This window comes from Bos mutus, chromosome 6, assembly GCF_027580195.1.
Source record: "Bos mutus isolate GX-2022 chromosome 6, NWIPB_WYAK_1.1, whole genome shotgun sequence".
In the NCBI taxonomy this organism is placed as follows: domain Eukaryota; kingdom Metazoa; phylum Chordata; class Mammalia; order Artiodactyla; family Bovidae; genus Bos; species Bos mutus.
The window spans coordinates 6,696,021-6,722,180 of record NC_091622.1 but is presented as its reverse complement, the minus strand read 5'-3'; the positions used below and the strand labels follow the sequence as shown (position 1 = coordinate 6,722,180).

The 26,160-nt window shown below is 43.0% G+C and overlaps 1 protein-coding gene across 2 annotated transcripts in view; it reads right to left on the bottom strand.

The window, feature by feature from the left end:
- Positions 1 to 3,456: 3,456 nt before the first annotated feature.
- SEC24D (SEC24 homolog D, COPII coat complex component) overlaps positions 3,457 to 26,160 on the bottom strand; it is a 116,492-nt gene continuing 93,788 nt past the window's right edge. For both annotated transcript variants that reach the window (XM_070371942.1, XM_070371943.1), the window contains exons 14-23: positions 24,912 to 25,028; positions 24,024 to 24,194; positions 22,619 to 22,715; positions 22,349 to 22,494; positions 20,183 to 20,321; positions 19,302 to 19,420; positions 14,035 to 14,214; positions 11,987 to 12,178; positions 8,679 to 8,768; positions 3,457 to 4,287 (exon numbers count right to left, since the gene is read on the bottom strand). In XM_070371942.1, the coding sequence (XP_070228043.1) occupies positions 4,147 to 4,287; positions 8,679 to 8,768; positions 11,987 to 12,178; positions 14,035 to 14,214; positions 19,302 to 19,420; positions 20,183 to 20,321; positions 22,349 to 22,494; positions 22,619 to 22,715; positions 24,024 to 24,194; positions 24,912 to 25,028 (1,392 nt within the window). In that variant the 3' untranslated portion in view covers positions 3,457 to 4,146. The remainder of the gene's footprint in view (positions 4,288 to 8,678; positions 8,769 to 11,986; positions 12,179 to 14,034; positions 14,215 to 19,301; positions 19,421 to 20,182; positions 20,322 to 22,348; positions 22,495 to 22,618; positions 22,716 to 24,023; positions 24,195 to 24,911; positions 25,029 to 26,160) is intronic.

Here is a 26,160-nt window from a genome sequence, read left to right as displayed (position 1 = left end):
GAGCAGGGCTAGTCCTGAAACTGAAACTAGAGGGAGGGTTCCACAGTGGCGCCCACCAGCACAGTGTCCGCCTGGCAGAACAGGCCCTCCCAGAATGACTGCCCATGTCTTCGTCCTCACGGTGGGGGAGCTGCATTGCCTCCTGCCTCTCTGGGAGACTCTTGTAAGTCTGGCCGAAGTTCCTACCAAATTCCTGCTTCTGCCCCGGGGTCCCGGAGCACGTGAGAGCCTGTGTGTGCCCTTTCAGAGTGGAGTCTGTGTTCCTCAGCCCTTAGGGACTCCTGAAAGGAAGCCCTGCTGGCCTTCACAGTCAGATACCCTGGGAGCTCCTGTTCCGTGTGGGGCCCCTGACCCGGGGAGCCCAGCGTGGGGCGCAGACTTCTGACTTCTGTAGGAGAAGCTCTGCAGCCTGCGTTCTCCCATTTGTAGGCTGCCCACCCAGAGTTATGAGACTTGACTGTATCTTGACTCCATCCCTCCTACCCATCTCCTTGTGGTTCCGCTTTATCTTTATTTGTATATTCTTTCTGGTAGATTCTGGTCTTTTTCATCAGTAGTAGTTCTGCAGATAGCTGTAATTTTGTGGTGCCTGTAAAGAAGCGAGCTCAGTGTATTTTTCCTCTGCCTTCTTGGCTGATCTATTAGACTCTTCAAGTGAATTAAGGGATGTGGACTGGGCTTCTGTTTCATGTAGAGCATGGTGCCTGGAACTGAAACTCACTTAACTGTAGTGTCACCTCAGAGTGGAGTGGGAGGTTGCTGTACTTACTTGATGAACTATCCTTGTTTAAAAAAAAAAAAAAAAGTAGCTCTGGATCATATATGCCTTCATCCTCCTATAGGTTCATATTGACAGACCTCCGACATTCTCTTTAAATAACTTCAGTTGTTTTTCTTTCCCCCCTAAGAAGCAGCTTCATGTACATTTATTTTTTGGACACAAGTTCAGAATCTTACATTTCTTCTTATTAAAACTATTCCAAATTGATCTGAAACATTATGCAATTGGCTGACTTGTGGGAAGATTTCAATCCTGTCAGTATATTTGTTATTTTTCTCGATTTCATGATATCTACAAATTTTAAAGCATACCTTGTTAGGCTTCTTGTTGTTATTCAGTTGCTAAGTCGTGACCAAATCTTTGTGACTCCATGTACTGCAGCACGCCAGGCTTCCCTGTCCTTCACTGTCTCCCAGAGTTTGCTCAAGCACATGACCAGAGTCAATAATGGTATCCAACCATCTCATCTTCTGCCGCCCCCTTCTCCTCCTGCCCTCCATCTTTCCCATCATCAGGGTCTCTTCCATTGAGTCTATGCATTAGGTGGACAAAGTATTGGAGCTTCAGCATCCATCCTTCCAGTGAATATTCAGCGTTGATTTCCTTTAGGATTGATTGATCTCTTTGCAGTCCAAGGGACTGTCTAGAGGCTTCTCCAACACCACAGTTCGAAAGCATCAGTTCTTCGGTGCTCAGCCTTCTTTCTGGTCTGGCTCTCACATCCATACATGACTACCGGAAAAGCCATGGCTTTGACTTATATGAACCTTTCTCGGCAAAATTATGTCTCTGTTTTTTTAATACACTTGTCTACTTTTGTCATAGCTTTCTTTCCAAGGAACAAGTGTCTTTTAATTTCATAGCTACAGTCAGACTGCCTACAGTTAATTTTGGAGCCCAAGAAAATAAAGTCTGTTACTGTTTCCATTTTTTTCCCCATCTATCTGCTATGAAGTAATGGGACTGTATGCCATGATCTTAGTGTTTTGAAAGTTGAGTTTTAAGCCAGATTTTTCACTCTCTTCTTTCACCTTCATCAAAAGGATCTTTAGTTTCTCTTTGCTTTCTGCCATTAGGGTGGTATCATCTGCATATCTCAGCTTGTTGATGCTTCTCTTGGCAGTCTTGATTCCAGCTTGTGATTCATCCAGCCTGGCATTTCACATGATGTACAAACTCCAGGAAATGGTGAAGGACAGGGAGGCCAGGTGTGCTGCAGTCCATGGGGTCGCAGAGAGTCAGACATGACTGGGCGACTGAACAACAACTCTGTATAGAAGTTAAATAAACAGGGTGACAGTATACAGCCTTGACATACTATTTTCCCAATTTTGAACCAGTCTGTTGTTCCATGTCCAGTTCTAACTTTTGCTTCTTGACCTTCATACAGGTTTCTCAGGAGATAAGTAAGGTGGTCTGGTGTTGCCATCTCTTTTAAGAATTTTCTACAGTTCATTGTGATCCACAGAGTCAAAGGCTTTAGTGTAATGAAGGAAGCAGAAATTGATGTTTTTCTGGAATTCCCTTGCTTTCTCCATGATCCAACGAATGTTGGCATCTTGATCTCTGGTTCCCCTGTTTCTTTGAAACCCAGCTTGTATTATATACATCTGGGAGTTCTTGGTTCACATGCTGCTGAGGGATTTTGAGCATAACTTCACTAGCATGTGAAATGAGTACAACTCTGTGGTAGTTTGAGCATTCTTTGGCACTGCCTTTCTTTGGGATTGGAATGAAAACTGACCTTTTCCAGTCCTGTGGCCACTGCTGAGTTTTCCAAATTTGCTGACATATTGAGTGCAGCACTTTAACAACATCATCTCCTAAGATTTTAAATAGCTCAACTGGAATTCCATCACCTCCACTAGCTTTGTTCATACTAATGATTCCTAAGGCCCACTTGACTTCACACTCTCGGATGTCTGAGATGTAATCACAGATGAAATCCTTAGCCATTTCAAGCTTGTTTCTTCATCTGTGAATGGGGCTAATTAGATTATGGTTACTGTGAGGAATGAAGGTGGAGATGTTCACAGAGCACCAGTGCAGTTCTTGGAACACTGTATGTATTCAGTGTACTTTAGCTCTTATTAATTACTCACATCACTGACATCAGAGTTGAGCAGGAGAGAGAAAGACAGATACCTGTGTCACATCACTCAAAGCTACTCTCCTAGGTTTATGTATATTCATTAATAATGGTCCTGTTTTTATTTATTTTGCTCACCAAGACTCATTGGAGAACTGTTAAATTGCCTTTCTTGAGTACACTGTCTGACATTATTTATTTACCTGATTCTTCCCAACTCACCCCCAAAACTTATTTTTTTAGTGATCCATCCACCCAACTTTTTCCAAGACACTTAACTACCACTCTTATTTCTTTTCAGTTCAGTTCAGTTGCTCAGTCATGTCCGACTCTTTGCGACCCCATGAATCACAGCACGCCGGGCCTCCCTGTCCATCACCAACTCCCAGAGTTCACTTAGACTCACGTCCATCGAGTCAGTGATGCCATCCAGCCATCTCATCCTCTGTTGTCCCCTTTTCCTCCTGCCCCCAATCCCTCCCAGCATCAGAGTCTTTTCCAATGAGTCAACTCTTCGCATGAGGTAGCCAAAGTACTGGAGTTTCTTTTAAAACCTCAAAATACCTAATGAATTCTACCTGGTAGGTAAGAGCATATGAAGTGATTTATTGATACTGGTTAAGATCCATTATATACAGGTAGAAACCATCAAAATTGTACAGGGAATGATGAAGAATATTGATAAAGACAGTTTTACAGACAAAATAACAACTGGAAAATAGTCTTAACATACACAACATGTAATTATGAAAAAAACGTAGAACACAAATTGTTCCACAAAATAGATTCCAAGGCTATTTAAAAGTCTGCTATGCAAACCTTAAGTTGAAAAATGTTCAATGGGGTTATATTGTTTTTAAAAAATTAAGTATAATGTAAAAATTAAGTTTTTTTATCCCTTACTGTAAATGGGAGAGGAACTGAGACAACTTTTTACCCCAAATCTATACATTTTGAAAAATAATTTATATGTCTAGCACAAAGAAAGAAAATTGAGAATGTTTACAATTCTGTAAACTATGCCTTTCATGAAATGCAAACTGCATCATTTTTTTAAATTGTGCAATCAGAAATAGACTGTTCCCTTTAAGGTACAATTGTACCTCAACTGGCTTTATACCTGAGCACCAAAGCTGAAGTTCTAAAATGCCATCTTGGAAAGCTATTCTGAAAATGAGCAAGAAATCAAAACTAGACTGTTACTATCCAGAGAATTAGGCACCAAGAAGGAGAGTGTCTCCTTAGAAAGGCAGTATTAACAATAGAGAAGATTCTGTTAATTAAGCAGCTGACAGATCTCCTTGTGAACACAACAAAGGAAATCCACGTAGGATGATCCTCCATAAAGTCCTTTGTCTTCTACCAGGAACTGTCGGAAAACCATTTCTGGCTGTTCTCGCTGCTTGACTATCGTCAGCTAGGAAGAAAACAACAAGGCAGCTGGTTATAAACATTTCCTGAATGTGGCTCAATTCTGCATGCTTCAGTTCCACCAGAATTACATGTCTGTTGTCTATGAGGCCTTGGAGGAGGATAGGAAAGTGCCTGTTACCCAGAGTGGAGAGAGGCATTGAGTACAAAGCCACAAAAATCAAGACATGTAAGTGGCAACAATGAAACACAAGCAGAATGCTGGAAATGGCTTCACAATGGCAGTGACTCGCTGAACCTTAAAGGACAGGGTAGGATTTCCTTAAGGATGTAGATTTCCTTAAGGATGTGGGAGTATGGTATTAGCATTCTACTGGGGAACCACGTGCCAAATACACAGTCCTGGATGGCAGGTAAATTAGCACACACTTCTAGAAATCCATGGGAGGTGACGCGTTTGGGTTTTTGTAGGAAATGTGATTCAGTGAAGCTGATGAAGAACAACTGGCTATGGTGCATAGCATTCACTAGGGGGATGAGGGAAACTAGACAGGGAGCAGCTGGAAGCATCTAAGGTGGGAGACAGTCAAGACCTGAATGAGGCAGTGTAGCTGCAAAGGAGACAGATGGAAAAGATAATGTTCTTAAACTACTGAAATCTTAAAATATTCAAAGTAATTTTACACCGATTACATGTGGAAATGGTAATATTCTGGATAAGTTAAAACCTTCTCAAAATTGTAGTTTTTCATTTTAATTGTGGCTGCTACAAAGTATAGAATTAATGTGCAGCTTGCATTATTGGACAGTGCTGCTCTAGAGGGAGAGACCCATGGGGAGGAAACCCAGAAAAAGGTAGTTTGTCATGAATTCTCTCAGCTCTTCTGTTGACCCACTTACTCACTTGTATTTCAAGAAGTTAAAGCAAATGATCAGAAAGGTGAGAATTTGATATCTGTTGAGCTGTGTGTGTGGTTAGTGCAGAGAGATGTGCAAAATACTGTCTCCATCTACCACCCATATAATTAAGAAGAACCAGGGCATCATCTCACTTCCTTTTGCCTGGTGAAACCACCCAAAGTGCCTGCAGCTACCAGCTTCACACCCGCTACACCAAGGAAGGCACATTCCACATCGGCTGGGTGCAGCTACTGTTTCGGGCTGGCTAATTAATTCCACATGGATAATGGACACACGTGACGTCTTGGCTGGTCCGTGCCAGGCCCTGGGAGCTGACACTGCAACAGCAGTGTGCAGGGTCATATTCCATCTGATGAGGGCAAAGAAACTAGCCCCGCCCATGGGAACATCGCCAAGGAGTTGAAAGTGTGCATCCTGGTGAGCCTGAAACCAAGGCAATTTTCTCAAAAAGAGAAATTTACACAAGTAAATTGTCTTCTCCACCTTTCCTCAGGTGCCGCTAGGACTCTACCATTGTCTGCTATGGGCAACACCAATGTGGGTCTGGCCTCAGTGAGACAGCTCAGGCTGACTGGGCAGAATAAAAACACCATGGAGGGAAGGATTTGAGGCCCTAATTTCCTTAGAATTAACTTTTCTATGGAAATTAATGGAAGTTCATATTGCTCATCTGGGGGTACTGCCATTCATTTATTTAGTTTTTGGTTTAAATGTAGTGGTCACTGTTAAAACCTTCTCTGATGGGTGCATCTGGCCATGATCTGAAGTAGGAAATAGAAGAGGGGATGAATTTCAACCTTGGAAGAAACTCATCTTTATGGTAAAGGAATATCCTGCTCTGGCATTTGAGTCTCTACAAAGCTGGATCACCCAGCACTTGGTGGAAAGTCTCAGGGAACTGCATTTATAGAAGTGGTAGATATGGCGTCTTGACACACTGGTAGTCTTCTCATGGATACACCACCCACGTCAGAGGAGAAAGTATATTGGGAGGGACTGGGAATCTGTGTGTTATTCCCCTCAGTGTTTCCACAGGGAGGGATGCAGCTCTGTGGGGTGGGGTGGAGAGGGGAGAGGACTATAAAATGGTCACTGCTGGTCTCCCCGCAGGTTCCTGTGTGCCCTCTCCGTGGAAGGATTGGTTAATCCAACTGGTCTAAATGGGATATTCTCTGGGCCATGTTACCAGTGCTTACAGAATTATTGTACTTCAAAATGCATTTTCTTCTCTCATATTGCCTGTTTCACAGGGCACAGATAAATGACGGCAGTGATCAGGATGGCCCAAAAGGAGTATGCTGAATGAGAGAGCGCCGTGGGTATAACTTAGGAAAACGCAACTCGTCCTAAGGGGCAGATGAATGAAGAGAAGCCAAAGGAAAAAGGTCAGTGAGAAAGAATCAGGAGAGTATGATGTCTTGAAAGCGGACAGAAGAGAAACACTGAGGAATGTAGTAGTACTCAATCTTGTAAAGGGGTTGAGAATAACACGTCTTTAGCAGTTTGGCAGTTCAGGGAAAACGAGCTGGGAAGAAGGAAATTACAAGCAGTTATTAACATTTCAGGAAGCATGGTGGTAAAATGCCTGCTATGTCTCTAGCATTCAGTACAAAATTTGTGGGATAAAAAGGAAAACGGAGCAGCATCTTGGACAAGCAGCAGCTTCAAAGAAGGAAGATGTGACAACAGCTTGTAAACTGGAAAGGAGCCAGTGGGGAGGGAGTATTCTAGGAAACACAAGAGGAAGAAGAGATACTTTGGAGCCTGGAGAACCATGAAGCAGGGCAGGACTAGAATTTCAGTAAAGCATTTGATTTAGGTAATCTGGGAATGCACTGTGATGGAAATCTTTTTTTTTAATTCTCCCACAAATGTAAGACTGTGCTGACAGTGAGCTCTAAGAGGGCTGATTCTCTGAAAACCTAACTAGCATAATCGAGAAGGCAGCAATGCCTTCTGGTTTGATTTTGCTATCCTTGACCCTTTTCTCCTTCTAGTCAATCTGGACTCTTTCAAAGATATAAAGACTCTTTAAATGTGTTTCCATTTCCTTTGTGTGATCCATTTTCAAAGGTTGGAGAAGAAGATGTAAAACCAAGTGCATGGACTGAACAGCCAGGCCAGGCCCGTGTCTGTTGTGACCTAGCTGTGCACCCTGACCAGGTGAGTGCACTCCTTTTCACGTCTGCTAAGCAGCAACGGCAGCTGAGAGCCTATGGGGGACCAGGCATCATCTCCTGGATTCCTTCAGCTCTCACATTTCTGGATTTTAGATTTTCAAATTCTTTGAAACCCTGAGAATGTCAAGGATTTTTTCAAACAGAGATACATTTCCAAGTAGCACATAAAAAAAATCATTTAAGCTAAAATTAGTATTAATATTATATAACTTCTTATATTTTATTTACATATCATATTTGGCAACTACCTCAGATATTTTAATAACCAAAGCTGACATGACCTTGATAAGCAGGTCATGGAGCAGAGGGGAGGAAAGGGCTTTTTTTTTCCTGGAAGAAGGGGTTACTGAGCACAGGGGTGATCGCCACGTTTAGTCTGGCTCCTTCTCTGCATTTGGGGCCAGCTGTGGAGATGCAGCCACTAGGACAAAGGTGGATCATCCTTGCTGTGAATGCTGAACACTAGTTCTGGTCAATCTGTGTGTCATACGACCCTAAGATTTCATCACATGTCTCAAGGGTGTTCAGAGTGTTGTGTGAAGAACATGTTTAGTTTGAGCCTTCTCTGCCATCTCTAGGTCCTGCCCTAAAACTGAACCCAAGTAGTGATGTAAAAACAGTTCTGGAAAGGTTTTGTTTACCCAGATGTCCTAGAGATTATAAAGCTCTTTATTCAACTTTCCAAAAGTTCTACTAAAGTTGACGTTTGCGTGCATGAGTATCTATCATGGTAAAGAACACTGATATAAACTGACAATATTTATGTTTCGGGGGAACAATAGCCCCACAGTGCCCTGGTTCTTGTAGAGGCCTGCCTGCAGCTGAGTGTCCTGCACCGCTGCAGGAGGTCGTACAGAAGTAGACCACCGTCATCTGTACACTCCAGGCAATTCTACTATTGAGCTTGAAAAGGAAGACAGGGGTGAGTACTTGGCACTTAGCAATAAGGCATAATTTTCCTGACCTAACAGACATTTTAAAGTCTTTTACTCACACTCAAAAAAAGCTTGGAAAGACTAGGATAACAAAATTTTTCAGAGATAATAAATCAAAAGCTGTAAAAGTCAAATTTAACAAATGCTTTTATACTTCTTTAATTTTAAGCACTGAAGGAAAAGTCATTTCAAAGACTTAATAATATCAATTGTTTCTAAGTTAATACTTAGTAAGATAATCCATAGTTAATGCATGGTGATAGTTATTTTTGTATGTGTGTGGTTGACAGGTAGGTAGGTATACTCAGAGATTGTGAGTTTTCTATCAGAAATCATGTTATAAAAATATAGGACATGCATTGGAAATCAAAACACTTGAAAGAAGAAAATCTCATTCTTACCTTCATTGAATATGGCCGCTTTTGTTGGATAATACCCATTATCATTCTGAGTGTTTGTGAGTATGGATTTCCCAACTCAGGCAATAATGTCTAAATTTAAGGAAAATAAAGTTTAAGTTTCAGTACAACTTATAACATTTAGATAGAAGCAGAATGAGATTATTATTATTATTTTTTTTTTTTTACATAACCATGACCAGCGCTTTTTCACCCGCTGCTCAGTCTCCTTTGTAATGGAAGATGGAAGATTTGTGATCTACTGCCCCTTTCATGCTGTAAAATTAAACTTTTTTTTTTAATCCTGAATAAATTACATAGACAAGATACTCCGCAGTTCATGTAGAGTGTCATCTTCCTTGAACTATATGTTACCTGAATTTACCCAGCAACCCTGGGAGATGGGCAGGGAACATAAATGATCCCTGACTTAGTGGCAGTTAGCTGTAGCTCAGAGAGAACAAGTGACTTGTCTGAAGTCACACAGCTCATGAGTGGGGAAGTGGGAACTTGAATCCACAGCCTCCAATTACTTTGCACAACACTGGGTGGGCCCTGCCATGTTAGAAACATTCCCATTCCCATCAAGGAGATAGACCCATGCCGTCTAAACATTTCCCTTGTATTGCTGGCACTCTCACAAATTTAAAAGAGCTTAGTTTTCTTTTTTTTTTTTTTTTTTCTAGGTGGTTTCCCTGATGAACTTTTTGGAAATTATTTGAAATAGGTATATTGGTAATTTCTTAATCATTTGGCTTGCTTACTATGCTTACTTACTATACTTGCTTACTATACTTACAAAGCACAATAAACATTTCCGATTAATACCACATTACAAAATTTCTATACATTTAATTTTGATACATACTGACATCATGCAACTGAACTGATAGTATGGAGTTTTCCAAGAATTTGCCTACAAAGTTACACTAAACATGCTTTATTTTATTTACATGCTATGTACATATGTTTTCTTTTTTATAGGAAAATAGTACATCTAGCTATGTTCACTATGTACATCGGGAGGTAACTCATGTGACATGTGCCTGATCTTTACTTCTCTTTGGGCTTGTTCTTGGAAAATTTTTATTAGGACAGAAAAATCCCCTCCTTGTAAATGTTTTGGGATCCTTAGTCTGTGTTCCTCTGAATGGACACTGAGTAAATGTGAGTCAGAGCCTCCATGTAACCAGTGCCTCCCCAGAAGGCCCAGTGAATAAATGACCACAATCACTGAACGCTTTCATAGTAAGAATGAGATTATTAGAATGTTAAAGTTAAAAAACATCCTTCCATGCTGTTGGCTTAGTTCATCTACCTAAAAACCAAAAATGTGAAATAAAAATGCATTAAAAATGATTCATACTTATCAGCATAATTTGACACAAACAGTATACGATTTTTGCAAAGAATGTCAACTCACCATGATATTAATTTCTTTGCAAGATGGATATTTCAAGGCTGTGTTATGAGAGACCGATATACCTCATTCCTTCAGTGGATCAGCGGCAGGATCCTAAGGCATTACCCCACGTGGAAAATGCCATCCAAATACCACTGTCCCAAAATTCAAACAAACCACCAAATGCTGACTTCTCAGAGGGACTGTGGCCTCTCAGATTTCCCTGAAATCTGGGTAATGGTATATAAAAGATAGCATCTACTGCATGTGGCCCTCAGGGGACATGAGAGATCTGAACTTAGATTTCTTTCATTAAGACAGTAAATGTTAATGCTTACTTCTAAGCAAGGAGCTAAGACAACATCTGTGAGTTAGTTACTGGAAAAGTGAACTGGAACATTTTACCAAAAAGTCACACATCCCAGGAAAAGATCATAGCCAATATTTTTCACAGGAGTTGTTAAAAAAAAAAATGGCAGGAAATTCATTATTTATATTCACATTCCACACTCTCTATGTATTCTCTTGACATTTAAGACTATTTTTTAATTTTTATTTAAAAACAAACATAAAATAAGTATACTTTATGTATATGTCTCAAAGTGCCAACTGCCTCTAAAAAGAAAGCAATATTTGTTTTTTTGTCTTACTTTTTGAAGAAGGTTGAGAAGAAATATGGAGACATAAGCACAAACCTAGCAATCTATTGCTTTGTGGTGGACAGACTTCGGCTACTCCATATCTATATTCAACAAATATGCATTAACATTTATATGTGAAATTTAAATTTAATGTGAAATTTAATATTTAATATATGACATAAAAGGAGGCTTCCTTAAATTTTATATAAACATTCTTCATGCTCATAGTTCTTTGCCCACTGAACTTTAATTTTTAAGAAATTGCATTTCTAATCATTCTTAATTTCAACCACATGCAAACATCTTACTATTTCTAAATCTTCATCTTAAAACTAACCTCTTAATGGATACCTTTAACTTCTTTAAAAATATATTTTTACATTCATAATAGATATGCAGCTCTCTAAACTGACCACGTATCTATTTAACCTGAAATTTTAATCCAGACTTCTTCTCCAGATGCTATGTGTCTACCTTCATACCAGAAATTAAAGCCTTAAGCCATCTCCAAAACATGAGTGAGGACTCAGGGAACAAATTCTCTGCTGCATTCTGCATCTGAATTCATAGGGAATCCAGTCAAGCAGAGGAAGACAACCATCACAGCAATGGGGTTCACACGATGGTCTGCAAATAAGGTATGCAGTCAGTGTGATTCTCAGAGTATGCTAGGAAAACCAGCAATTATAATTTAAGAAGAACATTATTTGTGTTCATTCCACATCAAATCTAAAATCTCTTTTGAAATAAATGAAACAGAAGGGCACATAATTTGTTTTTGTAGGGTGGTCATATCTGTAGCTAAATGTGTATGAAAGCCTCTACATCCTTGTGAATATGTAGTTCAGCACCAGGGACGAGCCCAGAGCCTAAGACCAAACTCACTTCCCACCTCTGCCACTTACTACTGAAAGAACTTGTCTCTACGCCTCACTGGAGATGTCTAGAAAATGTTGATACTAGTATCTGTCTCACCGATTTGTTACAAGAATTAAATGAAATAGTGTATTTAAAGTATTTGGAGCACAGTGATTAACAAATAGAAAATGCTCTGGTACTGTCAGCAGTCTCTATTAAAGTCATATAATTTGGTTGTCGGATAATACTTTATACAACTTTATGCTAGCTAATTGTTATTCATTAAAACATGAAACTCTCTTATACAGAACTACAGACCTTATTGTTTTCTCTATAAATACATGGTTGCATATGAACAAAAAGCATTTAAGAATTTATTACTGCAAAGCAAAGGAAAAAAATATACCTACCATATCTGTGTTGACATGTGCAAGAGATGGCACGTTAAAGATTCCTTGAATCAGTTCTGGTGGGCTGCTTACTCCCAACCATAAGAACATGTTTAGACCATTGGCCAAGAGGAAGATTCCTTCTTCTGAAAGACGGGTCTCAGAGCAGCGAATAGCAGCAGGTAACGTGGTGCTCTTGACATCCAAGGTGTGCTGCGAGGCAGAGGCGAGAGTCAGAAGGCCCTCCTGTTCCCTCCTTCCTCTCCTACCCTTTCCCCCTCCTCCCTCCCAGCTCACTTCAATGAGTCCTTGCTCTGCGCCAGGCATTCTAGTCATTAGAAAGTTATCCCCACCTTGTATAGCTAACCATGTTTTGGAGGGAAGAAAGGACAGCAGACAACCTAAGTATATAGAAATTTAAAAGGTGTTAAGTGCTGTGAAGCAGGGCAGTGGGATAGAGCACACTGGTGGTGGTAGTTTTAAACAGGGGAGTCAGAGGTTTGCTAAGAAGGTAACATCTGAGCCGGGGGCCATGGGCATTCCAGATGGGGGGCATCGGGTGTGGAGGGCCTGAGGCGCAGGACTGTCTCGGACGTTCAGGGCTAAGAGAGGAGCCCAGTGTGGCTGGAGTACAGAGAGAAATAAGATGAGTCAGACAGAAAGCAGGGTGGGGCCCAGGCGGGAAGCAGGTCGGCTTCTCCTGAAGTGGGAAATCCTGAGGTGTTCTGAGGGGCGGAGGGCCATGAACCGACAGTTATTTGAACAGCGTTACTCTTAACTTCCGTGCCAAAAAGTGACAGGTGCCAGCAAGCAGGTTTGTTAGGAGAGGCCACTCTGCTGGGAGTCTGGGTGGTGACAGTGGGCGTGGAAAGAGTGCTGACGGATGAGATGTGGTGGGTGAGGAAGAAGAGAGCCAAAGGGTGAGCGTAGGCCTTTGGTCCTGAGGAACCGGAAGGAGAGAGGGTGACAGACGCAGGGCGGTAAGACTGCAGGAGAGGAGGCCCAGCGTGCTCGGGGGCGGTGCCCGTCACAGCCCACGGAGACGGGCCCTAGGGGCTCCAGCGCCAACCCTGCGGAGCTCAGGGCAGTGCCTGCTGCAGACGGGAGCTAGAGCGTTGGCATAGACTGTGGCTGCTGGCCTGACGCAGGTCAGACCCCCGCAGGGCTGTGTGCGCAGACAGCAGAAGGGTCCCGGGGCCTGAGCCCTGGGGGCCCACACAGGGAAAGCAGAGTAAACCAGCAAAGGCGGCAGCGGGAGAGGCCGGGGAAGCGGGAGAGCAACCCGGGAAGCAGGTGAAGAGGGCGCTCTGCAGGGAGAGACTGTCAGCTGCCGAGCTCACAGCAGAGGACTGCGAGCAGCCCACGGGGTTTATTGACATGTTGGCCACCGCGACCTCCGTGGGTCTTAGTGAGACGTCATGTCCGTGTTCCCCAGGGTCCTAGCTTCTCTGGCAGAGTCCAGTTTTATCCGAAAATCAATTATTTGAATGTACGTTAACTCTTCCTAATTGCACTACTACTGAGAGCCTGGGCGTGAGTTTTGATCCAGGAGTCAGAAACCACCCCTCGCTGCCCCAGCTCTGACCCCTCAGCTATAACCTGCTAGGTCTCGCGGGGAAGGAGCCAAGGCACGTCAGGGCTGTCTTCAGTAAAGAAGCAGAGTACATCACCAGGTAAATTCCCTGAGGGCGCCTGCACAAGGCTCATCAGAGCCATTCTGATTAAACGTGGTGACTCTCAGACAATTAATACACTGTCTAAAAACAAATATATGTGTGCTTATCAACGTCCATACAGATACAGCAGTTGCCTTTCATGCCATAGTAGATTTCTTCAACTGAAGCTGGGCTTCCTGACCGTTCAGTCTGCTTAATCCGTCAAAGAGGACCTGTCTGGGCATGAGGGCAGAGACGCAGTCACCCGACAGCTCCGTGAGCTGGAGCGCCCAGCCCCGAGCCCGTCTCAGGCCTGCGCTGCTCGTGACACCGAAGTTTCTGGTTAAGAACAAACCATGATTCTCTCCCAGGCGTCTCTAGGAAATGCGCCACCACAGCGCGCTTCCTACTTACTATGGGCAGAAGCTGTGGGTAAAAGAAGAGCTGTGAGTCGGCCACGCCCATGGTCATGACCAGTTGCCTCTGGTAGGCCCGCTCGTCTGTGGAGATCTCGGGTCTGCCGAGCAGCACGCAGTTCTTCAACAAGCAGTTCATGTACACCGGCAGGACTTTCATGGAATCCGGCAAAATCAGCTGGAAGAGAGAGACACTGGTTTCAGATGCTTGTGCTCTTTGCTGAGAATCAAGGCCCACTGCACTTTACCTGTAAAAGAGAAACAAGATTTGCTCTCTGAGGTTGCAGAGAGGAAGAAACGATAAGCCACATGCAGCACCTAGAGCAGGGAAAGCAGCACAGGGCAGGTTTTCAGAGAGCGGCAGGCGGCTGTCATGCTCTCCAGGGCCCTGGCAGCTTGGCACAGCGTTCCTCAGCACAGCTCACCGTGGGGCATGTGGTCCCGGCCATGCCTCTTACCAGCTGTATGCCTCGCGAAAACTCCTTACCCTCTCGTTTCCTCCATTTTCTCTTCTAAAATAATAGCACCTCTACTTCACGATCCTGGGGTGGTTAGGAGGATTAAATTGTTTCTGATTTGTGCAGTACTTATAGTAATGCCCAGCACACAGTGTCATACACACGCTTATTAAATGAAATGAAATGTATAAGTTATTTCCTAATCTGTATTACCAGCTTCTTTCTACCTCTTGAGCAAGAACAGCATTTCCAACTACCCCCTCAGTCTCTCTTCTTCTGTGCTCTTCCTCAAGCTTAGACTCACAGTCACAGACTCATCAGACACTGAAGGAGGACTGTGTCACAGGTTCTATCAAAGCCTCAAGGCCTCTGCAGAGGAATGAGCCATAGTCCACATGCAGATGCCTAATGTGCACTGGGGATGATATGCATACAGACAGATAAACCATAATAAGGAAATTCAAATTACAGTGCCGTTCAATATATATATAGATATTAAAACAGGAAATATTTTGTGAATTTATTAGGTATGTCACTAAATGATAACAGGAAAAAATCAAACTCCTACAATTCCACAAACATGTTTTTCCTCTTATGTTTCCTGTTTTAGATACTACAGCTACTAGATGAACCCTGATTTCACTTTTTCTTTACCTTCAATTAGAACACAAATTCTCTCCATTCCTTTATAATCCACCTTTATAACCTTTAAAATCAACCTGTACCTTCTTCCTCTCCACCCTCTCTTTGGCTTATGTGAGCTCATTCTGACTTCATTCTAACTGCCTCCAAGTACATACCATAATGCTCCAAATAGTAACACAATTCTAGAAACATGAGTAAAAAAATTACAAATAATTTGCCTGTGTGTTTAACCTTACCAACACAGTTTTACAAATATGGCTAAGAATCAAGAGAGACTGTCATTTCTTCCATTTATAGTAGGTCAATGAACAAAATATCCAAAAGAAAAGCATATACAGTAGATAATCTGCAAATATAAATATCTGGTCTATAAATTCATGATTTTTTTTTAGCTTTCTATTTTAATATTAAAAAAATATTCCCTTAACAGAATACACGCTGAAAGGAAAATTTCCCTTAGGGCTCTGTTATTAATAGGATTTATTCCTCAAATCCCTTTATCATCGCTTCTCATGATCTTCTAAGTAAGGAATATGTAAGACAGAACTTTCTAACTGGTTAAGGAAAATATATTTTAGAACAATTCTACTTTGCAGTTTGTTTTTCCTCTCAATTTTTATCTCCTTTCAAAAAAACCAAAGACAGATAAATGCATGTTTCCTCATATGAGGAAATGCTCTTAGAATTTCTTCTCTAGCATAAATTTTTTTTTAATTGAGAAATAATGTTTAACATTATATTAGTTTCAGGTATATAACATAATAATTGATACTTGTATATACTGTGAAATGATCACAATTCTAGTTAACATCATCACCATACAAAGTTACAGAGTTTCCCTGTGATGAGAACTTTTTAATATTTACTCTTGGCAACTTTCAAACATGCATTAACTAGAGCAGCTATGCTGTACATCATATCTCCATTACTTCCTTATTTTATAACTGGAAGTTTGTACCTTTTGAGCCCCTTCGCCCATTTTGCCCACCCTCCACACCTCCCGGCAGCCACCAGTCTCTTCTCAGTATCTGAGCTAGGTTTTTGTCTTTTAGATTCCCCATACAAGTGAGACCATATGGTATTTATCTTTCTTTGACTTACTTCACTTATTTAGCATAAAGTATTTTTATTTGACAGCATTTGGTACTGGAATATGCTTTCAGCCAAAGAAATTTAGGATTTAAAAAAAAGAAAAATTACGATCCAAGGATACAGGACACAAACCATGGTCACTGGAGCCAAGTGGCCCCAGGGCTATTTCTGGGCTAATTACCAGTTAGGGATCTTACCTGTTATGGATTAAAAATGTTCTTAGATCCCCATAGAGAAGCATGTATGTACAGTTTTTAAATATTATCTTGCAAGTCACTGGCTGTTTCTCATTAATCAGGTCATATTAAGACAGTTTAGAAATCTGTTGCCCTAAATACCACAAAGAGTTGAGCTTGGCCCATGATGACTCTTTCAGGACTAAAAAGTCTGATTAGAGGAGACTACAGAGGGCAGGAGGAACAGAACAGAGAATGAAAGTAAGAAGGAAATTTTGTGATGAAGAAAATTGAGTTAGAGTGAAAGAAAACAGACAATGTTTTTGAGGTAGGGAAGGAAATGTGGTAACGGATCAGTACTTAAAACCTTTCCTTGCCTCCCTGATCTTCTCCATAAATAGTGAAATTACTCTCGGGAAGAAAAGGTGTGAGTGAGGAGGGAGTGCAAATTCATATGAGTCCAGTTTGAATTTGGAGAATTCTCTGCTTTGGGTTTTGAAGTAACAGATGTGGTAATAGAAAAAAAAAAAAAAAAAACTATTACTTTCCAGTTAAGGTGATGCGACTTACCTCCTGTAGTCAGTGTACTCCCATATGATGTAATATATTTACGTTTGGGACAGTGAGTTGTTATATTTAATAAAAAAGGAAGCTACATTGCTTATGTAAGGTTAAAAATTGTTTTAATGTTGTTTTATATTATATGTCTTAACCCAGCATCTATCCTATGACTTGCAGAATGGGTGCCTCCTTAAATTTTGCACCTTAAGCTCCTCTTTTGCATCAACCTTGTGCTGGCCCTGGCAATTCAGTAAAAGCGTATCTCCTGAGGTTCAGTTCATATAATGCAAGTACACAGCTCCTTAACAGTCTTGCTTGGACCAAGGAAACTTTGAGCTCTGTAGTATTGAATAAAACAGAATTCCTTTACAAATTTCACCATGGAAATAATTTCTTGCAAGTGAACTATGGAAAGACTACCAAATTTGAAGTTATATTCTCTGAGAAAAACCTCAAGTCTGGCCATTCTGTTAAATAATGGTGTATTTTTAATATATCATTGTTACTAACAGTATTATCATCTCTACATTTTCCCTACTCCCTGATGGGTAAAGGTACAGCTGAAATGTGCTAATGGAGAAAGAAAAATCTCCAGAAGAACAGGAATAATGTTTATCTACTTTTTTCAGAAACAGACTGGCATCAGAATGCTGTCACTCCAGAAATAAACTGTGCAAACAGATGATCTAGTAGTAAAGGCAAAGCTTATAACTTTAAACCAGAAGGAACCGACCAGTTTTATTTCTTCCCTAAGCAGGCAACAGATTTGTTTTTAATGTAAGGTTTTTTGAATCCAATTGTTGTAGCAAATAAACTTCCTTAGAGCTCACTAACTGTACCTGTTCTTCTTCAGCAAGTCCTCCTGACGTGTGAGACACTCCAGACACAGAGCAATGTTGCCAGAGCTCCAAAACAGTGAGACTGGGGGGGTGCAGTGGTCCTGACTGGCCTGTACCCAGGAGCTCCTGGGGGGCTCTGTGTAGGATGTTCCGAAACGGGACTGACGCTGAGTTTATTGAAGAGGCAAACCCTCTGAGTAACAAAGAGGGCGGACTCACACAGATCTAAGAGTTGCCTCTGTGATTATCAGCAGGAGATGAAAGAATGGATGGCTACTTTAATCCCTCTGGACAGCAAAGGGATTTCTGTAAAAAGTCCAAACTAATAACAGTCTTTTAATTTCCTACATTACCCAGATTATGAATTTGGCCCCAGATGTATCTCTACTATTGTTGCTGCTGAAGGGTTGCTTTAGGTGGGGTTTCAGGTGTCACTGTGGACAAGAATTAACCAGAAAGTCTCCCACCTGTTGCTGTCTTCTTTGATTCTGGGTTCAGATGTTCAATACACAGCTATGAAAAATGGCATCTAGCTATGATGGGAAAGATTATGAAAAAGAGAACAGATGCAAAAATAAGTGTGGGCCTGAGGTTCTGCCTTTTTTTTTTTTTGTCTTTTGTTTTCATGAGTCAAGTTTATTTAAAAGATCTTCTAAAATTTCAAGTTATTAGCCAGTTTTTTTCAAAACTCTTCATACCTATTATTAATTTTTTGTTTTTTTGGCTGTGAGCATGCGGGTCTTAGTTCCCAACCAGGGATCAAACCTGTGCCCCCTGCAGTGAAAGCACTGAGTCCTAACCACTGGACTGCCAGGGAATTCCCTATTATTAACTATTAAATACAAAGAACTTCAGAATTTATAAGTTTTGTGTTTATAAAATATAGATAAGTCATTTCTGCCATTAGCTTGTGTCAACTTTGATTGTTAATATATCCAAAAAGTATTTAAGCTTCCCCATTTCACAATGTAATATTCGTCATCTATATGCAAAAGAAAACCTGATTTATACTGACATTTCTTACATATAATATTCTTTTGTTTTATGTAATGTAGTGACTGTCAGCACAATATGCACACACATTTGAGGTTCCTGCATGTTGTAAGGCCACTAAGTTTTTTTTAATGTTGGCTGTAAAAATACCATGGGCTTCCCTGGTAGCTCAGCTGATAAAGAATCCACCTTCAATGCAGGAGAGACCTGGGTTCAATTCTTGGGTTGGGAGCATCCCCTGGAAAAGGGAACGGCTGCCCAGTCCGGTATTTTTGCCTGGAGAATCCCATGGACAGAGGAGCCTGGCAGGCTACAGTCCATGGGGCTGCAGAGTCTGACATACCTGAGTGACTTTCACACATAAAAATGCCGTGGTCCCCCAGTGGCACCCCCAGTGTTCTCGGCTGCAGCTCACCAGACAGCATCTCAGTGCCCAGACGACAGCAGCCTCGGCAGCAGAGCGCGGCGTGAGCAGGTCCCTGAAGACAGCGGGTGACTTACCTGGCTGGCTGCAGAGGGACTAGCACAGTTCTTCCGGTAACAGGCCAACATGTGGGCAGTCTGGTTAACCAGAATTTCCCGAATGACCTTCAAGGGTTGGTGAAGAACGGCTTTAAAAGCTGTTTGCACAAAACAATGAAAAGGGCATAAAAGGTTTAGCTCAGAAAGGAATCCCTCCAAATGTAATCAAAGAACAAATTGCTATTATCTTCAGACCGCTCAGCCAGGAATAACAGCATTTTAAAATGTTAAGGTCATTGGATAAGGCTCTCCTCTTGAGTAAGTATGATGGTTTAGCCAAGGGAAAACAGTAGCCTACCTATAACAAAAGGCAGGAAATCGGTCCAGCTTCGTCCTCAGAAGATTAGAAACAGGACTCTACTCATAGAGAAAAGCAAGACCAGTTCACCATCTCTGATGTTCTGAACTCCTATGGGCTGGACTGCTCTTCCAAAGTTCAGTGTAGAATTTCAGCTGGGGTTTGGGACAAGGAGGGGAGGAGCAGCCAGGAAACTCCACCTCGGGCCCCTACCACTTCCTAATTATCTCGGTAAGGCTAATCCAGTTCAGTCTCATGTGAGGGGCCCTATTCTTCCATTATCTCCATGTGCCTCAGGACACACTGGCACACCATCATGAGTCTCAGGATCACCTTCCTCAATTGCAACTCTGTTGCCCTGGGAAGGACTCAGTGTTCTTATTTGTCTAGACTTAGAAATGCTGACTCTTATTCTTCACCCTCTGCTTTTATAAATTCCGAGTTTACCCACCAGAAGGCTATACCATCCCAAGACCTATTAGCTACTAACTTGGTTTAACCCACAAGGCTGCCTGAACCACTAGGCAAGGTACTCTGCACCCCAGGATTAGCAGAGAGTTACCTGACTTGGCGAAAAAGTTGATGAGGGCATCTGTCTCGCAGCTCTTATACAGATCCGCCAACTGGGAGCTGCAGTTCAAGCCCAGGTTGTGAATCCGAAGTCGTCTCTGACCGCTGACAGTTGTGTAGAGCACGGCACACTGCAGAGGCAACGTGTTTGCAGGTTAGCACGTCCACCCAAGCTAGCCTGGTCTTACTTACATGCACAGGACAGCGTGCACAGCTCCAAGACCTCTAAACCCCCCAACAGGCTTTTCCTATTATTGCTAAAGACTAAACCTCTTGAGGGGGTCGCAAGGAGTCAGACATGACTGAGCGACTGAACTGACTGACTGAAACCTCTTGAGAAACCTATATGCAGGTCAGAAAGCAACAGTTAGAACTGGACATGGAACAACAGACTGGTTCCAAATAGGAAAAAGACTACGTCAAGGCTGTATATTGTCACCCTGCTTATTTAACTTACATGCAGAGTACATCATGAGAAATGTTGGACTGGAAGAAACACAAGCTGGAATCAAGATTGCCGGGAGAAATATCAATAACCTCAGATATGCAGATGACACCACCCTTATGGCAGAAAGTGAAGAGGAACTAAAAAGCCTCTTGATGAAAGTGAAAGAGGAGACTGAAAAAGTTGGCTTAAAGCTCAACATTCAGAAAACGAAGATCATGGTATCTGGTCCCATCACTTCATGGCAAATAGATGGGGAAACAGTGGAAACAGTGTCAGACTTTATTTTTCTGGGCTCCAAAATCACTGCAGATGGTAATTGCAGCCATGAAATTACCAGACACTTACTCCTTGGAAGAAAACTTACGACCAACCTAGATAGCATATTCAAAAGCAGAGACATTACTTTGCCAATAAAGGTCCATCTAGTCAAGGCTATGGTTTTTGCAGTGGTCATGTATGGATGTGAGAGTTGGACTGTGAAGAAAGCTGAGCGCCAAAGAATTGATGCTTTTGAACTGTGGTGTTGGAGAAGACTCTTGAGAGTCCCTTGGACTGCAAGGAGATCCAACCAGTCCATTCTGAGGAGATCAGCCCTGGGATTTCTTTGGAGGGAATGATGCTGAAGCTGAAACTCCAGTACTTTGGCCACCTCATGCAAAGAGTTGACTCACTGGAAAAGACTCTGATGCTGGAAGGGATTGGGGGCAGGAGGAGAAGGGGACGCCAGAGGATGAGATGGCTGGATGGCATCACTGACTCAATGGACGTGAGTCTGAGTGAACTCCGGGAGTTGGAGGGTGATGGACAGGGAGGCCTGGCGTGCTGCGATTCATGGGGTCGCAAAGAGTCAGACACGACTGAGCGACTGAACTGAACTGAACTGAAACAACACATAAGGGAGGAATGATGGCCAGCGATACACTGGGTGTCCATGCAGCATTTCACTGGTTTAAACTTAGGTTTTAATGGGGCTGTTCACATGCAAATACCTGCTTGCATTTCCACAACGAGGCTACACTTCCTAGCTTGGATTTTATTGCCAGGGATTCAGGTCCAGAAATAATACCTCCACATTATCATAGTCCTACTCCAGGCTCACTTCACCCAAAAAGAAACAGCTAGCTCTGGTGACAGGTTTTATACTAATGATAAACGTACACATTTTGGTAATGCGAACAAGTAACCATTTCCCCATTTCTGTGATTTTAAAGTACACATTAGTTACTAGAGTTCTTCCTCAATTTGATGTCAACCTCTCCCTTCTTTGAGAGTGATACTGTTGTCTGAAAACTGACCATTAGAATTTCTCCTGTTTTATGTCAAAGTCTCCATGGCTTCTAGTTAATCCTACTTGCTACAAAGCCATGTCCTGTGGACACTTGCTTCTGATATGATGACCCGCCTTGGCACAGCGCATGGCAGGGGTGCAGCAAACCCAGGGGGCTGGGGACCAATGCCTGTCATCTGACCTCAAGTCTGCGAGGTCTCATGCAAAGACTCCATAGACATCAATAGTTGAGAGAAACTGCACAGGAACCAGGGTGTGCAGAATAAACCACAGAGCGCTCCAATCTAGTGGCTTCTACCTTCGGAGAAACGGAGCTGGACTTCCTTATGGAGAGACTGACACAGCTGATGGTCTTGGGAGTCTCCCCAATGATCACTGTCAGTAACAAACTAAGCAAAAGACAGGAGTCCGTTCTGAGTCACCTGAATCAAGGCTCCAGTGTCTTCACTGAGCTTGTCATCATGCTTGAACTCCACGGTCACGGCCTTGTCACAATCGATGGCTGCCATCTCTACATCAGTGGTGTTGTTCATATAAATGCCCCCAAAGAAGTCAGTGGCTCTGAAACCTGAGGAAAAACAGAAGTTTTGTTTCTCCTTATTTTACTGTCATTTTCTTTGTTGGCCTGTTGTTAGTTTCAAGAGGAAGCAATTATACATCAGAGACCTGAAAAACAGTATAAATGAAAGTACCTGTGCTGGTGCGAACCCGCATAATAGCATCAAATCCTATTTTCTTCTCAATATCATTTCTGAGGTCATTCAAAAACTGTTGGCTGTCCAAGTGCATCTAAAAAATAAAGGACGATCATGTCCACCAGGTGGCAGTAAAATACTGAAAACAATTCTTTTCTTAAAAAAAAACAATTGATTAAAACCTCGTTTATCCAGAAATCTTAAGGTTCTGAAAGCCCTTTCAATGTTATTTCATTTGTAATCTTTGATCTTATCAAATCCCTTAGCTAGTTTACAAAATAAGTACGTAGCTATGCAATTAAAAATAATTGCATTCATCAAAATAAAGATGATGAACATCTGTCACATTTGTTTGGGGATCACTCGTTCCCACTCCATGTTTCCATGTGGAGGTATACACGTCAGAGGCGCCTCCTCACCCCTTCTCAGGTGAGGGCAGGTGACGTCTGAGTTTGGGACAAGGAGCCGGAGGTCAGAGCTCAGCCTCTTCTGCAGCCTCTGGGTGGGGCGGTGGGGGCGGGCAGCCTGCAGGAGGCACGCATTGCCTGGCCCTCAATATTGGAGCTCGCAAGGGCCAGGGTCCACAGGAGACGCTTCTGTCTGCGCCCACCCTGTGCCTGGTGGTGTCTGTCTCACCACCAGAGATAGACACCACCAGATAGACACCATGGAGGGGAAAGGCGTAGCAAGCAAGTCCCACAGACCTGGGTCCCTTCCAGTGCTGACATTCTGATCACCTCTTGACTCAGTTCAGGCTTGGAAGAGGGGGTATAATGAACTGACCCCTTCAAACCATAACAATTTAAAACAAAACATGGTCACTTTAAAAAACAATCTTAAATATACGGAATATAAAGTTTTATACAACATATAAACATTTTATAGAAAATATTATTTCCCTCCAACAAGGAAGCTACATTGATATTCAAACCTGAGGCTGAATTGAGCTCAGTCTGTTGCCATACCTTAGGAAGCAGGAAAGCAAATTTTTTTCTGTAATTTTTTTAAAAATTTCTTTTTGATTGAAGGATAATTGCTTTACAGTATTGTGTTGGTTTCTACCGCACAGCAACGTGAATCAGCCGTAAGTATGCTTACATCCCCTCCATCCTAAGCCTGCATCCCACCCCGTCTAGGTCGTCGCAGAGCCCCGGGCTGAGCTCCCTGGCTGCACCTGAGGTCCCCGCTGGCTAGTGTTTGACACACGGTCGCGTGTGTATGCCAGTGCTACGCTCCCATTTCGTCCCGCCCTCTCCTTCCCAGGAAAGCAATTCTTAACCACCGGTCCATCCTTTTCCATCGGCTCCAGAGTTCACATTTGTCGGTTGCCCACAAGGGGGCGCAGCTCTCTTAAGTTTCGAGAGGCAGGAGGAAACCCGGGGAACAGACAGCGGGCATTTACCTGGAAGCTGTTGTATTTGTAGAGCGTCCCCCCCGTGAGCTGAGGCACGAGCCCCAGGGAGGCCACGTCCACGTACTGACTGGGGAAGAGGAAGAGGGTCACGCAGCAGCCGTGAGCCACGCAGTCTTTGGCCAGAGAGTCGTAGATGTTGGTCTGAGGCTGGAAAAGTATCTGAAGAAAAGGACGCACAGAGGGGGAATGAAACCCACGGAACGTTTCTGTTGTTAGTTTCTACTGCGTTCTCCGGGCTGAGGAAGCAAGCTGTGGTGTTCCCCAGCGTAGCGGCTGTGCGTCGAGCGCCTCGTGTGCCAGGCGTGTGCCACGTGAAGTGCACGCATGTGCGTGGTGTCATCTGACCCCCTGATGACTCCAGGGACGCTGACGCCGCTGCCCTCCCTGCACAGGCCGAGATGAGGCGACCTGTCTGGGGTCCCATGGCCCCGGCTGGACGCCTGCCTCACGGCTCACCCTGCCCCCTTGACTGGGTCCCAGGGCAACACCTCAGAGGATTTGAGCAAAGCGTATTCTGAGCCCCAGGCACCTCAGGACTGCCGTCCTAGGGGGCTGTCCATCACTTTCACCCTCTACCTGACCTTTCTGCATTTTCCCCCATTTCTCCCATCCCCGTAACAGTCTTACCAACCAGTGTCTTACATGGGTTATACATGAAGCAGCTTGAGATTTTATCTTAATGTAGGTCAGATATCACTTTCCCTAGGAATATACAGTTTCCTAAATTATAATTCACAATCTTCCTTACAATGTACAGTACCCTGGATTTATACATTTAACTTTGCCCCCTTTCCTACACAAATCACACATGCCCTCTCTCTCTATTCTCTTGTAAGAACTGACATGACATTTCAAAGGGCAGCTGTTTACAAATACCTTTTCTTTGTCTGTATTAATCATTTTTTTGTCATCTCTGTTTTTGAGCTTCCCTGGTGCTTCTGCAGTTGGCAAAGAGGAATGGAAGATGAACAGCTTCCCAGGACAGTCTGCTGCCTTTAAAAAAAGAAAAAGGAAAAAAAAAGACTTCGGTGGGAAAGTTTTATTGTAAGGGACTCAGAAAAATAAAATATAAGTCCTTTCTATGAGCCGAGCACTGTATACATCTCATTAATCCTCACAATAACCTTGTTTGTGCCTTATATAGACTGGGGAACGGCTCAGGGAAGCTGAGAGATCTGCTTCAAGTCAAACAACCTGTAAATGAAAGAGACTATAAATATGAACATATCGGCTGCACTGCGGGGCTTGCAGAACCCCCAGCCGGGACAGAAGCCAGGCCCCAAGCAGTGACAGCACGGAGTACCAACCCCTGGACCACCGGGAATCCCCAAAGAGCCAACACTTAAATGTAGGTCTCTGTACCATGATGTTTTAAACACCTGGTAAAATGATGTGTCCAAGTAAAAATACTTTCTCCTTTAGCTAACACAAGTCTTTCAGAACCAGGTGAATCCCAAAAGTAGAAGTTTCGATTCCCAGGATCCTGATGGAATAGGAGCTCTTCTTTGAAACCGTCAGTAAACACACATGACACCCGCAGTGCTACCCGAGGAGGAATGCGCAAGAATGCAGTGGTGCTGCGGCAACATGAGCCAGAGGAACCAGCTTTCAGGCAAGAGGACAGAAGGAAAAAATGTGGGATCACGATGACCCTGTCGACCTGTAGTCCTTGGGAAGTAACAGAGCCCAGGTGGGCGCCATGAACATCGACTCAGCACTAAGTTTAAAATCTTATTTAAGGAGCTGAAGTAGAAGTAGCCTATGAGCAAAGCTTACTGAAAGTAGTTAACGCGAGATTCTGCCCCCCTGCAGTCCTGCCTCTCTCCAAGTCGCCTGGGCACGTTGTTGCCTCGAAGCAAAGACAACCGTTCTGATCACAGAGCTGGCTTTTCTCCCTGTGATGCCTGAAGGCTTTCCATTACAGGATAAAGTCCACATCCCTTTATCTGGGCGGGAAGGCCAGGAAACGGTGGGATGTGTTACACCAACATTTGCTGTGTGCAGCTCTGCCCCAGACCTTCGCACACATTTCTTATTTCATGCTGACAACCTGGGGAAGAAGGTAGGGCTGCATGTTAAGGTCAGGAGACTGGATGGCCAGTCTGGCCCAGGTCACACAGCATGG